At 61.0% G+C, this 14,805-nt stretch overlaps 2 protein-coding genes across 3 annotated transcripts; both read right to left on the reverse strand.

Annotated features, from left to right (window-relative positions):
* Positions 1–7: 7 nt before the first annotated feature.
* On the reverse strand, positions 8–4,022 carry TRIP6 (thyroid hormone receptor interactor 6). 2 transcript variants are annotated; one of them, XM_079946221.1, is made up of 9 exons: positions 3,711–4,021; positions 3,293–3,420; positions 3,078–3,203; positions 2,395–2,781; positions 1,987–2,080; positions 1,700–1,869; positions 771–949; positions 377–497; positions 8–262 (listed from the first exon to the last, which is right to left on the reverse strand). In XM_079946221.1, exons 1-9 carry the CDS (start codon positions 3,817–3,819, stop codon positions 131–133), a joined length of 1,446 nt encoding a protein of 481 aa, XP_079802347.1. In that variant the 5' UTR covers positions 3,820–4,021; the 3' UTR covers positions 8–130. The 2 variants fall into 2 exon arrangements, with proteins under 2 accessions (XP_079802347.1, XP_079802348.1); XM_079946222.1 differs by lacking the exon at positions 3,078–3,203 and having other exon boundaries at positions 3,711–4,022.
* Positions 4,023–4,300: 278 nt separating this feature from the next.
* Positions 4,301–13,733, reverse strand: SLC12A9 (solute carrier family 12 member 9). The gene is made up of 14 exons (XM_079946351.1): positions 13,633–13,733; positions 12,664–12,886; positions 12,372–12,506; positions 11,777–11,908; positions 11,055–11,363; positions 10,064–10,171; positions 9,831–9,942; positions 9,098–9,255; positions 8,907–8,989; positions 8,598–8,722; positions 8,259–8,451; positions 7,892–8,066; positions 7,522–7,668; positions 4,301–5,590 (listed from the first exon to the last, which is right to left on the reverse strand). The coding sequence occupies exons 2-14, from the start codon at positions 12,842–12,844 to the stop codon at positions 4,698–4,700; spliced, it is 2,751 nt and encodes a 916-aa protein (XP_079802477.1). The 5' UTR covers positions 12,845–12,886; positions 13,633–13,733; the 3' UTR covers positions 4,301–4,697.
* Positions 13,734–14,805: the final 1,072 nt, after the last annotated feature.

Genomic DNA, 14,805 nt, shown 5'->3' on the forward strand with positions numbered 1-14,805 from the left:
AACTCTCGAGGGATTATTATTTCATGATTGGAGGAAGAGGAGACAGCATTTGGTGACAAAGTTATAAAGGTAGATGTCGGGGAGGGTGGTTGATGGGAAGGGAGAACACAGCAGGTGCTCCTGGGGAGACTCAGCAGTCGGTGGTGACGGTGGCTGAGAGCTCCTGGATGCGCCAGGCACTGCAAGCCTTGCACAAGATGTGCCCATCCAGCGGGTAGCAGCCCTGACACTCACCCTCAGACGAGAGCAGCAGCCCACACTCCTGTTCGGAAAGAAGCAACAGCTCTCCATCAGGCCTGGACCCCTGAGTTCCTTCTCCCTCGTGCTCAGCACCCCAGACCCCAAAAACCCTTCTTCCCTTGCCCAGCCCTCCTACCTCACACTTGTAACAGCCAATGTGAAAACTGCGATCCAGAGCTACGATTCGCACGGTCTCCTCCTGACCTGGCTCAGGCATGATGGCCCCACCACACACTGAGCATCTTGGGGCAAACTTCCTGGGGTGGAAGGGAACCAAGGAGGCTGTCAAGCCCCAGGGTTAGAGGGAACTAACAACAGAGCCCAGAGAAGGTGGGATGCAGGAGGGAACGGGAGAGGCCAGAGGTAGGTAGGGTCTTGGATCTTAGGGAAAGAGAGTGATTTTAATGAGAAGGAGGTATGGCCAGGGGTGTGAAACAGGAGCGGCTGGTACCGGGATATGAAGGAGAGATGAGGAAGGTGGGTAAGGCCAGGCCAGACATCCTAAGACAAAAGGTGGGGACCCCGCTGACCTGTGGAAGTCCTCAATGCAGTGGATCTGGCTGGTGGCATCCACAGTGAAAGGGATGCCGTCGAGGCCGCGGTGGCACACCACACAGGTGAAGCAGCCAGGGTGGTAGGCCTTCCCCATAGCCCGCAGAATCCGGTCCAGGATGGGCTGGGAGCACGTGGAGCACTTCTCCAGGGTGGCCTGTCGGGAAGGAGGGCAGGAAGGTCGGGGGCTGGGGACACCCACGGCAGCCCTTACAGGCATCCTGCCAGCCTACCCATCTGTTTCTCTGTAGCCCCCTGCATGTGATTCAGTGAAAGGTGGCCTTGAACAGATCTGAGTGCGAGCCCCAGCACTGCAGCTTCCTGGACAAATTATTTAACCTCCCTGAGCTTCAGTTTCCTTTAGTAGTAATATCTGCCTCACATTCCCTTAAATCTAAAATAAATGCCTCGGGACTTCCCTGGTGGTCCAGTGGTTAAGAATCCTCCTTCCAATACAGGGGACGCGGGTTCGATCCCTGGTCGGGGAACTAAGATCCCACATGCCGTGGGGCAACTAAGCCCATGCGCCACAACTAGAGAGCCGGCGTGCCGCAAACTACAGAGCCCACGCACCCTGGAGCCCGAGAGCCACGATTGGAGGAGAGAAAACACGTGCACAACAACGAAGAGCCTGTGTGCCGCAGCGAAAGATCCCATGTGCCGCAACTAAGACCCGATGCTGCCAAAAGAATCTTTAATTTAAAATAAAATAAAATAAATGCCTCACACGTATGAGGGAATATCGTCCTTCCTCTCCAGCAGCCCGTGTATTGCTACTGACTTCATTCATCTCTTCTTGTGTATCAGTTTTAGTTCCCCTGCTTCAAGCCCTATTCCTCTCTGGGGCTTGGATATCGAGTTCCCATCTCAGACTGGAAACCTCCCCCCGCCAGCCCCAACCACTCACCACATAGCAGCTCTCACAATATGCCCTCCTCTCCACGGCGTAGAAATGCTGGCCCCGGAGCTGGGCCCGGCACGTAGAACACACAAAGCAGCCAACGTGAAAGACGCGGTCCAGGGCCACGACCCCGGCCCCATCCCCGACCACATCTTCTCCGCAGCCACCACACCGGCCTGGGGACGGGCAGGGACAGGGTCAATCTGCACAGGCCGGGAAGTTGGATCCACGGGCCTTCTGACTCTCCAGCCCCATCTCCCCTTTCCCGCCCCACCCGGGGTCAGCTCACCCACCGAAGTACTCCCCGCTGGGTGGGTGGTCCATGTCGTGCACCAGCTTCTTGGTCAGCCTCTCCAGCTCCTCCTCGGGAGGCTGGCTCAGGGGGACCTGGGCGGTGAGAATCAGGGGCTTGCCCCTACCTCTAGCTCCTGATGCTGTCACTGAGGGTGACCGGGCAATTCTACCCAGAGAGTTCATCGGAGAACATCCCAGCTCAGGGGCCAGGGGTGCCCCTGCAGGAGCCAGTGTGCAGGTCTAGACCCCTTCCTCCTTTATTTCCTGACCTGCCCCCACCCGCAGAGGATCCAGAGTTCCAGCGCCGCAGACCTCTGACAACCGGGACGTGAAACCCCACCCACACCCCACCTGGTCAGCGTCCAGTTGTCTTTGAGGACCCCAAATCCCAGTGCCCAGGGGCTTACCTGGGACCCGTACCCGCCTCCTCTTCCTCCGGCAGAGCTGGAAACCCCAGCAGCCTCTTCTTTGCCCCCCGGCCCTGGCTCGCGGTGGCTCCTATAGCCGGCCCCCCAGACTTCACCTCGGCCTGGGAGAGGAAAGTGGGGCCCCGGGAGGGGCCCTGAGGCCTGAGAGGCCCCCCGCCTGGGGGGGCCACAGCCCCTCACTGGTTGTGCCACCTTCACTTGCACAGGGAAGGCAGGGCCGGCGGGGGTGCTGGCCGTAGCATAGGAGGCTGGAGTGGGGCCCCCATAGGGGGATGCTGGGAGCGGCGGGGGAGGAACACCCCCTCCATTCGGCTTCAGGGAGCCTGAGCCTGAGCGGTAGGCAGGGGGCTGAGGGGGCTCGTAAGCCTGGGGAGAAACGCAGACCAGAAGGAGTGAGCTGGGCCCATTCTAGGACACACATCTGTAGAACCCCCTACCCCATGTGGCACCCAGGCAAGCACTGGTTTTGACAAGGGGCCTCCCTCAAGTGGTTGACAACCTAGTGAGTCTTGGTGACCCAGCTTCCTCCACGCTGGTGTGGGCATCACTCACACAGAGGGGGAGAGCGGGTGAGAGTTCAGAGTAGGGACCAGGCTTGGGAGGGGAGGGGGAGGGGCACGGGACAAGGACCGGAAGGGACAGGGGCAGGACAGGGGAGTCACCTGCCGGTCAGGCCGCCTTGGGGCGTGACCTCGACCCCCGTCCAACTCAGCCAGCATGCTGGTCAGGGAATCTATCTCAGCATCCAGACTTCCTGGGCGCAAGCCCCCCCTGTCTGCAGGGAGCCCCTGGGGATGGAGCAAAAGCAGGGAGAAAGCAAATCACACGGTCTCCTCTCCTGCCCTAAGCCCCCCCACCCCCCAATCCCCGTGCTCACCTGCGAGCGCTGGGTTGCTCCATGGCACCCCACCCAGGCCAGCCCCCGATCCTCCGGTCCCCCAGGGGCCTGGTAACACTGCTCAGATGGGAGGGGGCAAAAATTGACCCTGGGGTGGGGCTGGAGTGCTGGGTTGAGGGAAGAGAGAGTGAAGGTGGGGTTGGGGAAGGAGAGGGTGACACTTGTGGACGCCGCCGTCTTGGGTCCCTCTTCTCCCCTCCCCCACGCCCCCACCCCCGCACCTGGGGTCCGCGGACGGGGCAGGAGGCAGGGAGGGCCGCGAGGGGGCAGGGGCGGCGAGGTCCAGCCGGGCTTGGGAAGGGGCGGCAGTGGCGGGCTCAGCGGGAGGCAGCAGCCACAGGACAGAGGTGAGCGCTGGTGGCCCGGTGGCCTCCTCGGCCGCACTGGGCTGCCTTACCTGCTCCGTGGGCCGCCGGCGGCCCCGAGGCGCCTCGGGGGAGCCCTCTCCCCTGAGGGGCTCTGGCAGGCTCCGGCTGCTTCGGAGTGAGCCAGGTGGGCCCGGACATGGCCTGGAAAGGGGGACCCCAGACAGCGGTCAGGGCCCCACGGAGCCCCGGGCCTCTGACTTTGATCCCTTCTTCTGTCCCACACCTCGCTTGGGACTCCAGGAAAGAAACTTTTTCTGGCTTCTTTTTTCCCCTTCCTCCCTAATTTTGGGTACGGCCACGCCCCCGGTGACGTCACCGCATTCCTGGGGGAGGGTCACGTGGCCCCCTAGGCCCTAAACTGCCGTCCCTCCCCGAGTCGGGCCCCCTCCTGCGAGCAGGGAGGGCTTTCCTCGGGAGCCTGAGTCTGGGGGCTGCGGGCAGCCTCCATCTCCACCAGCTTCCCCCAGGCCCGGAGCCCCGGGTCCCGCACGTGGCCCCCTCGCCGCTGGGACGCTCCAGCGCCCCTCTTTCCCCATCCCCCATACAGATTTCTCCCTCTTTCCGTCCCAGCTACCCGCCCCCTCCAGAAACGCCCGGCCAACGCGTAGTGTTTTGATCTTTTATTCACGTTCGGCAGTTAGAAAAATAAAACAGAACAAAAACATCAAAACCCCAGTGGTCGGGGAGTCTGTTGGGCGAGGTGGGGAGACTGAGGTAGCCTAGAGTCACAAGCGGAGACCCAGCCCCCGTCAAGGCACGGCTGAAGGGAGGGAGTGCAGTGGGGGAGGGAGCCCTCCCCCGTGGTGGCGGGGACAGCTGCCCTGCGTTAGTTAGTGCACCGGGGCCCCTCTCCTAGAGACCAAGAGATGACAGAGACCAGGATCCCCTAATACCTCCACCAGGGTCCAAGTCCCACGTGCCAGGCGGGTGGAAGGCGGCCCTTCCCCTCCTCACCCCATAATCAAGGTGGGCCACCCGATTACGATTACCTAGACACTCTCTACTTGGAACGGGCATCAGAGATCAGTGCAAGTGACAGGGGTGACGCCATGAATGAGCAGCGTGGGGCCCAGATCGCGGCTCAGAACTTCCAGCAGCGCCAGGTAGCGAGGATAGCGAGCAGGGTCAGCAGGTGGCCGGGGCAGGTACAGGAAGGTCAGGGCGGTGGCGGGCCCCTCCTCGCCATCCCCACCCTCAGGGCCACCAGGCCCCCCTCCTCCGCCGCGCCCCTGCTGGGCCCGAACCAGGGCGTTGGCGCTACATGCCAGGGCCTCTGCCTCGGCGTCTCCCCGCCTGCCGTTCACGAAGTCCCCTTCCTCCTCCTCCTCAGGCTCCTGGGACGACGCAGACCCCTCGCCCCACACCACCTCCTGCACCTGGGCCCGGATCCTCAGCTGGCTCAGCAGTGCCCGCAGCCGCCCCTCGGCTGCCCCTGGCGCCTCGCGAGGCCCCAGGCACAAGAAGATCCGCAGGCGGGCACTGTGCCAAGCAGGCACCATGCCCAAGATGGTTGCCATCTGCAGCAGGAAGAGGCCGCAGACATCCACGTAGCCGGGCCCGCCCCGGGGCCGCAGCAGGTTGAGGGGCCACACGTCCACGTGATGCAGCTGAGAGGGGCCCCCAGATCCCCGGCTTAGCCGCTCGGGGGGCAGGGCTCCACAGGCCCGGGCCAGAACCACATTCTTGTTCATCTTCAGGGCGTCTGCCACTGTAGCCACGTAGTCCTGGGGACTGAGAGCCCGGGGGCTTCCTGGAGCCCGGGGTGGAGGGAACAGGGTGCTCAGGGCTGGGGACCCGCCCTCCTGGATGCCATCCGCAGGCTCAGAGAAAGCTGGGTCCGTCAGGAAGTGGTCCTGGGGTGCAGCATCGTCGTAGAAACCCAGGACCAGCGTGTTGGGCTTCATGCCACCTGGGGTAGGCAGGAAGGAACCCACAAGAGTCAGACTCATGGCTGAGTTCCCACTATGCTAATAGGTGTCCACTCCCACCCGCTGACAGCAGCGTGTGTCAGCCATCAGGTGTGACATGCTCGGCCTCTCACGGCAACATAATGCACATTTGCATAACGACTTTTAGTTTTCCCAAACACTTTCACATGCATTTATTTGATTTATCTCCATGACTAATCTCCCCCATTTAAATAGGCAAAGTTCGCCTTAGGAGTCTTGTAACTAAGAAGCACTTCCGTTCAGGGGCAGTAGGATGTATTCACTCTGGCCTTCAACACCTTTTTCATGATAGGAGATACAAGTCTGACTCCACTGGCAGACGGGACCCCCTGATGAGTCAAGCTCCTGGCCTCAATCCCCAGGGAAACAGCGCTCAGACCCTGCTAGGGGAGGATGAGAACTCAGGGCTGGGGCTGCACAATCTGTTTCTATGACTGCAAAGCCCTAACGACAGCGTGTCCAAAGCACTGTCCCCTGTGAGCCACCATCTGCACGCTGACTGGAGCCCCCAGCCTGCTGAAAGCACTTGGTGTTTTAACTCATCTGATCCTTGAAGCAACAGTATGAGGTAGGGACTATTACTCACCCCCCTTTACAGATAAGGAACCTGAGACCCAGAGAGGTGAAGTCACTTGCCCCAAGGCTCATGGCTGATAGACACTGGGGCCAGCAAGTGAACACGATGTACCCAGCACCAGAGTCCATTCTCTGAGCCACTAAGCTGGTGTTGCACCAACCACAAAGTCCCCAGTCCCTGCTGACAGCTCCTGGGTTTTAGTATCTGAACAACGAATACGGAATCGGATAATTTCCCCTGTACCAGGGCTGAGTTTACAGGAAGACTCAGACCTCCTCCAAGACCCCTTCTCACGGGACAAAAGGTATACTCAACATCTGCCAGTATATCAAATTCTCCATGCTGGGGGATTAACCACTTAAAGGAAACCTTTTCCTTTTCATTTGAATCATTTTCTGCAGGATGAATTGCGTGAAAGGAGTGGTCTCTTGGTCCAGAGACCAAGGGTCTCTCCCCAACAAAAGGTGGGGCTGAGGAGAGACGAGCCCTCAGACGCTCCAGGTTCTAGCTGACAACGCTTGATAACACCCCTAAAACACCTTGGCAGGTGGGAACTCCAACTGATCTTGCAAATTAAACTAGTCACACCCCCTCCTGAGCATTTCCCGGGGTTCTGATTGACACCGACCAGGGCAATGTCCAACACTTGAACTTTAGCCAGATTGTAAGTGGAGCAGGAAGCATGCGTTCAGAGACGGCACAGATGCCAGTCCCGGGGTTGAGAAAGATGGAGGCGCTGAGCAGGGATCTGGAGGAAGCTGGTGAGCTGGGCCGGAGGCCTTGGCACAAAGACACAGTCACGGAGCTGCGACTGTTCCGCTCCATGCGACAGCGTCAGACCCACACACCCCTGGCATCCTTCGTAGTCTCTGGGAGCCACGTCACACGGCCCCCTACTTCTCTGCTGCTCGCAAGGCCCAGCTGAGATACCATCTCATCACAAAACCTCTGCCGGCCACATTGGTGACAGTGGTCTTCCTCTCTCTGAACTCTGGTGGTTAGAAAGCATCTACCCTAGATTTGATGGGGCAGCCCCACCTCAAATACTTCTCCCACTGCCCCCTGAAAGACGACGTGTTCTGCAGAGCCTGTGCCCCAAGCATGGGTCAGAAAGAAAACAAACAAACGGTGTCGCTCCGTCTCTAGTCCTTAAGGCATCACCTCGGAGACCTTATCACACACTGTCTTTTATCTTTGAGAACCAAGTCCTGTCTGCACTAGATTGTGGGTTCCTTTTGGAGTTTGCAGTCTGTGGTTGACTCTCTGGGGGAGGGGAGCAGAGATTGAGAGGGGCCACGGAGCGGAGCAACTCACCAAGACCTGAGATCCGCAGCAGGTGCTGAGCCCCCTGGCGCACGGAGGGCGAGAGGGTGAGGTCCACGAAGGCCTTCACTTGGGCCCGGTCCACCAGGCTCAGCCACGCCCCGTACTGCGGCTGCACGGGGTCCGAGGGCAGGGAGTCTGCGGAGGAGGCAGGCAGCCCATGTGGGCCAGATTCACGTACTTTCTCCTAGAGTCCAAGTCCACGTGGGCAGAAAAGAAAGGTCTGGGCAGGGGTATGGCTGGTAGGGAGGGTCATCTGGGAAGAAGCACGAGGCTTCTGGGGCACAAAGAACACAAAGAGCTTCCGGGAAGGGGAGGGAGAGAGAGGTCTGGGCGGAGGAGTGAGTGGAGGGCAACTGACCGAGGTCTCCCAGGGTGACATGGCCCAGCACATAGAGGCCCCCTTTCTTGAGCTGGTTGGCCAACCGCAGCAGAGGCAGCGCGCCCCGGGGGTTCCCCACCAGCAGCAGCAGCTGAGGCCGCCAGAATTTCACGTGGTCCTTCCGGACGTCCAGCCGGAGCAGGTACTTCCGCACCTGGGGACCAGGTGAGGTGACAGGAGGAAGGGCTCCGGGGCGCGGCGCCCATTCACCACCTGGGCCGGAACCAGCGGCAGGCAGCCGGGGGCAGCGGCAGGCAGCCGGGGGAAGAGGAGGCCTCCTCCGGGCGTTCCCGTCCCAGCCCCCCTCCCCTCCCCCTCCCCTCCCCCCTCTCCCCACTCCCCCCACCTGATGGAAAAGCAGGGCCTGGCTGACGTAACCCCAGCTGCTGGGGCCTCCTCGAGCCGTGAGCAGGGCAGAAAGCAGGCCCATGAGAAGCAGGGAGCCGCCAGCGGCCCCGGGGCTGATGAGGAACATCATGAGCAGGCAGGAGGCCACCCCCAGCAAGCACGTGTGCCAGGAGAAGAGGCTGAAGGTGGGGCTGGGGGCCGACACGGAAGGAAGGAGGCTCGGGGCTGCCCCGACGGCGAGCCGCCCCACTCCATCCCCAGCCTCCGCCCGCCTGGTCCCAGGCCTCCCCGTTCCTCCCTCCCTTTCTCTGGGGACACAGGCATCTCCTTCGCTCACCGGAAGTTGGGGGCCGAGGCCCACTCGAGGCTCAGGCAGGACAGGTCCACGGCAGCATAGGCCACCAAGTAGAAGACAGTGACCACAGCGGCCAGCGTGTTCAGCTTCCCAGCCAGGAGCACCAGCTGGACAAGGACCAAGAGGCTGGGCGTTCATCCACGCGCCCCGCTCCCCATCAAACGCCAACACATACTGCCTTTTCAGGCATGTCTCCCAGTGCGCGTCTGACCCTTCCTGGTCCCGCGAGTGTAACCAGGGGGGGCTTATGGTGAGGGTGAGGGTGAGGGCAGCTTGAAGAGGAAAGCTTACCTGCACTAGGCCCCAAGAATACAGCACGGCTCCCCAGGGGTTCCCCCCTTGGGATATAACCTTAGCTGGCGCCAGGATCACTCCTGTGCAAACGGAAATGCAGCAGACACATCAGCCTGGGCCAAGGGGGGGACCGAGACAGACACGGGAGGGTGCGCTCAGAGCCGGGCACGAGGCAGGGGACAGCGCACCAAAGAGGTTGTCCTGGGCCAGGGCGTGGAGGATGCGGGAGGCGCCGATGAGGGAGCTCATGGAGGCTGAGAGCGACGTGGCATAGATACCGGTCAGCACCAGCGGGGGCCACAGGCTGATGGCTTGGAAGAACCCGTAGTCCTCCTGCAGCAGGATCCTACAGGGAAGGGAAGGAAAGGAGGAGGATGCAGATAATAAACGTGCCTCCATCCTAGGGGCCTGGTGAGAACAGTTCTCTCAACACTGGCGGAGGTTAAGCGCTGGGTGTTCTGAGCTGACCCCAGCCCCGATCTCAGGGACCGTGTTAACAGATCAAGTGTGCCCAGGGGTTAGACGTGGCATTCACTGGTTGTCGTTGGGCCGCTTTGGATTTAATCACAGGGTGGACATTCCCAACAGTACGTGCACAAGAAGCCAAATATTTATGGAAATACAAGTTGACTAGAAAGCTCTTCCCCACCCCACCCCCAAGCCAAGTACTTACAATAGTACCAGGCACAAAGCAAATGCTGGCTTCGGGTTGGCTGTTACCGTGTAGCCAGCCCTCCACATCCAGGGCAGCAGCTCTAACTCTCTCCCAGTGGGAGGAACAGGCCCCATTTTCTCCACACCGCCCAACAGCTTGGGTATCTGCCCCCACCCCGCCCTGGCCCGTGCTTCCCTGGGCGATCCAGGTGTGACAATGCCTCCATCCACCCCCTCAAGGACCAGGCGCACCCCCTCCCCAGGCACCTGTCGCAGGTGAAGCTGGAGAGGAAGAAAAGCAGGATGTAGATGAAGAAAGTATAGGCAACGGCAACAATCGTGCCCAGAGGAATGGCCCGGCTGGGATCCTTCAGCTCCCCTGGAGGGCAGGGAGCAGAGGGAGGGAGGTCAACCCTCCACCACGCCCTGTATCCCTGAAGCCTCAGTGCCCTGTAGGGGCACAAGGTGGCAAGGCAGCCCCCTGCCCCAAGGACTCTCACCTGACATGTTGGCCCCAGCCATGATGCCTGTGCAGCCGTTAAAAAGGACGGCAAAGACGCTAGCAAAGGTCATCGTGGCCCCCGTGGTGTAGTCCTTGGCGTAGCCAGCTGAGGAGAGGGGAATCGTTCCCAGGGAGGAGAGGGGATCAGCATCCGTCCTAGGGATCCGGGCGTTTTGGCCCTGCTACCCTCTCCTCACGTTCTAAACCTGCCCCCACTGCCTCTCCACCAGCCTCACCAGCTCACCGAGACCCCAGCCCTGACCCGTCTCTGGCCCTGGCTTAGCTGACCTCATCACCTCCTTCTCCCCACACTTCTCCGTTCCTCCCTCCAGGCCTTCATCCACGCTCTTTCCTCAGACGCCTTCCCTCCACCTCCTGTCTGAATTTCCCAACCCCACTCACGCCACCTCTAGCTCCACCGGCCCGCGCGCTCCCCGGCCCAAACCCAGGTCTCCCTCCTCTGGACTCCTCTGTGCTTCTTGTCTACTTGAATTACACTCGGTCCTATTATGCAGTTTGTTTCCTGAATGTACATCTTATCTGTCCAACTAAACAAGTTCCTCTAAGGTAGGAACTGTCTCGTGGTCACTCTCGTGCCCAGCTGGGTCAAACAGACAGTGTCCAATACACGCCCAACAGATCTTAATCAACCTGTACTGCTCCAGGTCCAGACCTCCCACCCCTGATTTTCTCTGACATCTCTTCTCATCCAGGGATTCCAAGCCACACACACACACACACACACACACACACACACACACCCGCCCCTCGCCCCGAGAACCCCAGGGCTCCTGCACCCAGCTCACTGCTTATCCAGGGATTCCAAGCCCCCCCCCCCCACACACACACACACACGCCCGCCCCTCGCCCCGAGAACCCCAGGGCTCCTGCACCCAGCTCACTGCCCATCCAGGGATTCCAAGCCCCGCCCCCACACACACGCCCCGCCCCTCGCCCCGAGACCCCCAGGGCTCCTGCACCCAGCTCACCGCCCAGATTGGCCTTCAGGGTGCTGCTGTTGAAGCCGGTGAAGTGGCCAACCTGGGGCGGCAGGGAGGAGCCGTTGGGGCCAGGCCTAGGGGTCAAGGGGATGTCCCTGGGCCTCACAGCCACAAAGCTGACCAGCACAGAGGCCAGGGAACCGGAGACCAGCAGGAATGTGAGGAAGGAGGCGCGGGCGTAGAGGCCGGCCCCCAGGGTGCAGACTCCGCCCACCAGGCCCAGCAGCAAGGAGCCATAGAGCAGGTTCCAGCCGTAGCCCTGCGGTAGGGTGCGGAGGCCGCTGGACCCCGTGGCATCTGTAGAGAGGAAGGAACAGAGTTAGAAAGCCAGACCCCCAAGGAGGGACCCCAACCATGACTCCGAGCAGGAAGGGACCCCATCTTTGGCCCACCAGTCCTCAGAGAGGCCATCTTTCCCACTCCCCCGCCCAGCTGTACCCCAGCATCCTAGCCCTGCCTGGCGGGTACCACCAATCTTGCTCTGTCAATTTTAGGAGTGTTAATCTGGCCTCCCTGACTAGATGGGAAGCTCCTCACAGGCCAGGACATTCTCTCGGATGTCTGGATGTCTGCACGAGGCTGGGCACAGAGCAGGAGCTCAAGAAAGTTGAGCATCTCTCCTGGAGAGGGCTTCTCTCCCTGCCATGATCCCAGAATCCCAGACCCGGCAAATCCTCAGAGCTGCCCAGACCAGCGTGGGGAGCACAGACCAGCCCCGAAGACATCAAGCATGGCCTCCACCAGCCCCAGCAGGGAGACAGCACAGCCACAGACGTTAGCCAGGTAGAACATGAGGCCGATGCTGCCCCCGACCTCAGGCCCCAGGGTGCGACTGATCATGACTGAAAGTGGAAGCAGGGGGTGAGCGTTAAGGGAAAAGAAAGTGAACTGGAGCGTGAGGAAGGGCCCGGGCACGAAGCACCATGAAGCTGGCCCTCCAGGCCTCTCCCTGAACACACGGGACTGTGCCCAGAGGCAGTGCGTCCCACTGCAGCCACTCCCAAGCCACGTGGCTTTGCCCAAGTCACTAACGCTCTTGAATGTCCTCGTCCATAAGATGAATACTACCTAACAAGACGGTCAAGTAGAACCAAAATGGCAGCTGGGAAGACACCTGGTGAACTGGAATGTAGCACTACCGAGTCAGGTCGTGTTTGCCCCCTTCCCCATACCAACCTGTCTGCTGGACATTCACTAGAACTTGTCCCCTCTTGTCCTACCCCCCAGGGGATGCAGGGAGGGGCCCTCTCCTCCCCCCATAAGACAGAAGAGCCCAGACCCCTGTCCACCGACGTTGGAGGATACAGTAGGCTCCGCCCCCTCGCACAGCTCCATTGGTAGCGATGGCACAGACGGAGAGGACAGTGAGTGCCAGGATGAGGTAGGCAACCAGGAGCATGGCCAAAGCCTGCAGCAGCCCAGCGTGGCCCACCACGAACCCTGCGACAGGAGTGGCAAAGCAGGTGAGACGGCGGCTCACCCATCGCACCCCCCACCCCACCCCAAGCCCTTCATCCACCCGCGTCTCCCAGGGCCCTTCCCCAACCTCATCCCAGTCCCACCCCACTGCACCCCCAAGTAAACCCCTGCCACTCACCAATCCTCAAGAAGACAACTATACTGAACATGGACAGGACCGTGGGTACCACCACACCCAGGAAGGTGGAGAGCTTCCGGGCAGGCGCCCCTCCAGGACCCCCGGCTCCACTGGCAGGGAAGGAAACCCCCTCCTCCCCCAGGAGCCGGTAGGCCAGCAGAGGAGAGTTCTCATTGGCCATGGTCGACAGCGGGCAGAGGAAGCCGCCAATGGGTTATGAAGCCTGCAAAGAGTTTGCTGAGTGGAAGGCAGCTCCGTGGAGCCCCCCACAAAACACCTCTAACCAAACACCCAGAAGCTTCCCCAAAAAGGAAACACACACACAGACACACTCACGTTCACCAACAACTCAAAGAGTTAGTGGAGGGCAGACTGGTCCCGGCCACTGCCGCAACAATGGCAGACTCTTAAGCCTCAGCAGTGGGTACCATGGCCCCTCCCAGCTCCTGAGGCCACCCCTTCCCCCGTATCCCTGAGACTAGGGATGGCAGTGGGTCTGGAAAGGTGCAAAGATCCTCCGCCTTCTTAACTAGCAGCGCAAGAGGAAGCAAATCCTCCAGAAGGGAAGTGAGTGATGGGCAGGAGGCCCTCCTCACCCCATCCTCCGGAGTCCTGAGCCGCCCCCCAAGATCCTCCATGCAATCACCTCATCCCCGGGCGATAAGAAACTTCCGAATCTTCCAAAGCCCCACCCTCCATCAACACTCTCCCTCAACCCATCTCAAACAGCCTCCTCTTTCCTTAATCTCACCAGATTCCTCCCACCCACACAGGCGTCCCCCAAACTCCACCGCCCCAACAACTCCTCGACGACCAAAACAAAAACACCGTCCGGCGACACAAGGTGGTCCTCCTCCCCGCACCGGTTCCTGCCCACTTTCTCCCGGGGCGGGTTGGAGGGGGCCGAGATTCGCTCCTCCCCGGCCAGGCGCACCCTCACCGCCCGGGTGTGGCAGGGCGTTCACTTACCCACCGGAGGATGCAGCCGCTCAGGAGTGATCCCCGAGAGCCGGAGGGTCCGCTACTGGCGGAGGGGGCAAGGGTGCCGGAAAGACAGCTGTGGCTACCGGGATGCCAGGCCTCGAGCCTGACCCACCCCCAGCACACAAGCGCCCCATTGGTCCCCGGGCTCGGCCCCGCCCCGTGGGCGAGCCCGGGGAAGCCCCGCCCCACCCAGCTCTCGCTGCCTGCGAGGCTCCCGCCCCACGTGCGACCCGGGTGCTGCTCGGGGTCGCCACTCGGACGAGCGTCTCCGGCAGGGTGTGGGCCACGGCTCCCACTGCGCCTATCACCCTGGTGCAAACAGGCCCCCGCCGCGCGGGCGGGACCCCACTCGGAGCTCGGAGGCGTCCGGAGGAGACACTGCTGAAAGGGGCGTGTCGTGACGGCGGAAGGCCTCCGGCAGGTGGGCGGGGCCACAACACCTGGCCCAGGTGCGCCACCCGGAACGCGGGGCCCTACTCCTCCAGCCTCTCGGATCCTTGCAAAGCCCACCAGGTCCTGGCCTCAGCCCTCGCCCCTGCGGCGCCCTCCCCTCGCGCCCTGTCCAGCCCACTGGCTGCTCTCCTCTCTTCCGCCACCAGAGGGAGCCATTGAGCCGCCGATCCGGGCGAGCCCGGGAGGCGCACGCTGCCGTAGGTCGGACTGGTCCCCCGCCCGCTTTCGCGCCTCCCCGCAACGTTGTCCCCTCCAGACTTTTGAACCTCTGAGAGTTAGGACCCACTCCTCACTCTACAGGTGCCATCAACGTCGGCACCACCTGGCAACGTTTCCTCATCTGTAAAATGGGGATTAACTAGACCCTCCCGGTTAAGGTTGCTGTGAGTGTTCAATAAACTAATAGGCACTTGAGAACAATACCGAAATGTTCAACAACTTATTTGCATACGGTACTACATGAAATATGCATAACCACTTTGTGAGGTAGATCCCGCTATGATTTCCATTTTTCACATTAGCAAATTGAAGCTTGGAGAATTTCAGTAATAATTTCCTAACTTTATAGAGTCCTTCATGGTTACACTGTCATTTGAGCCTCAGGAAATGAACACCGCTTTTCCTGCCACTGGCCTTTGGCTGTAAATTATCTGCAACCTTTCCCTAGGAGAGGAAGGGGCTCAAAGCAGCACAAATGTGGCTTTG

The sequence above is a fragment of the Stenella coeruleoalba genome, assembly GCF_951394435.1.
Source record: "Stenella coeruleoalba genome assembly, chromosome: 15".
NCBI classification, from domain to species: domain Eukaryota; kingdom Metazoa; phylum Chordata; class Mammalia; order Artiodactyla; family Delphinidae; genus Stenella; species Stenella coeruleoalba.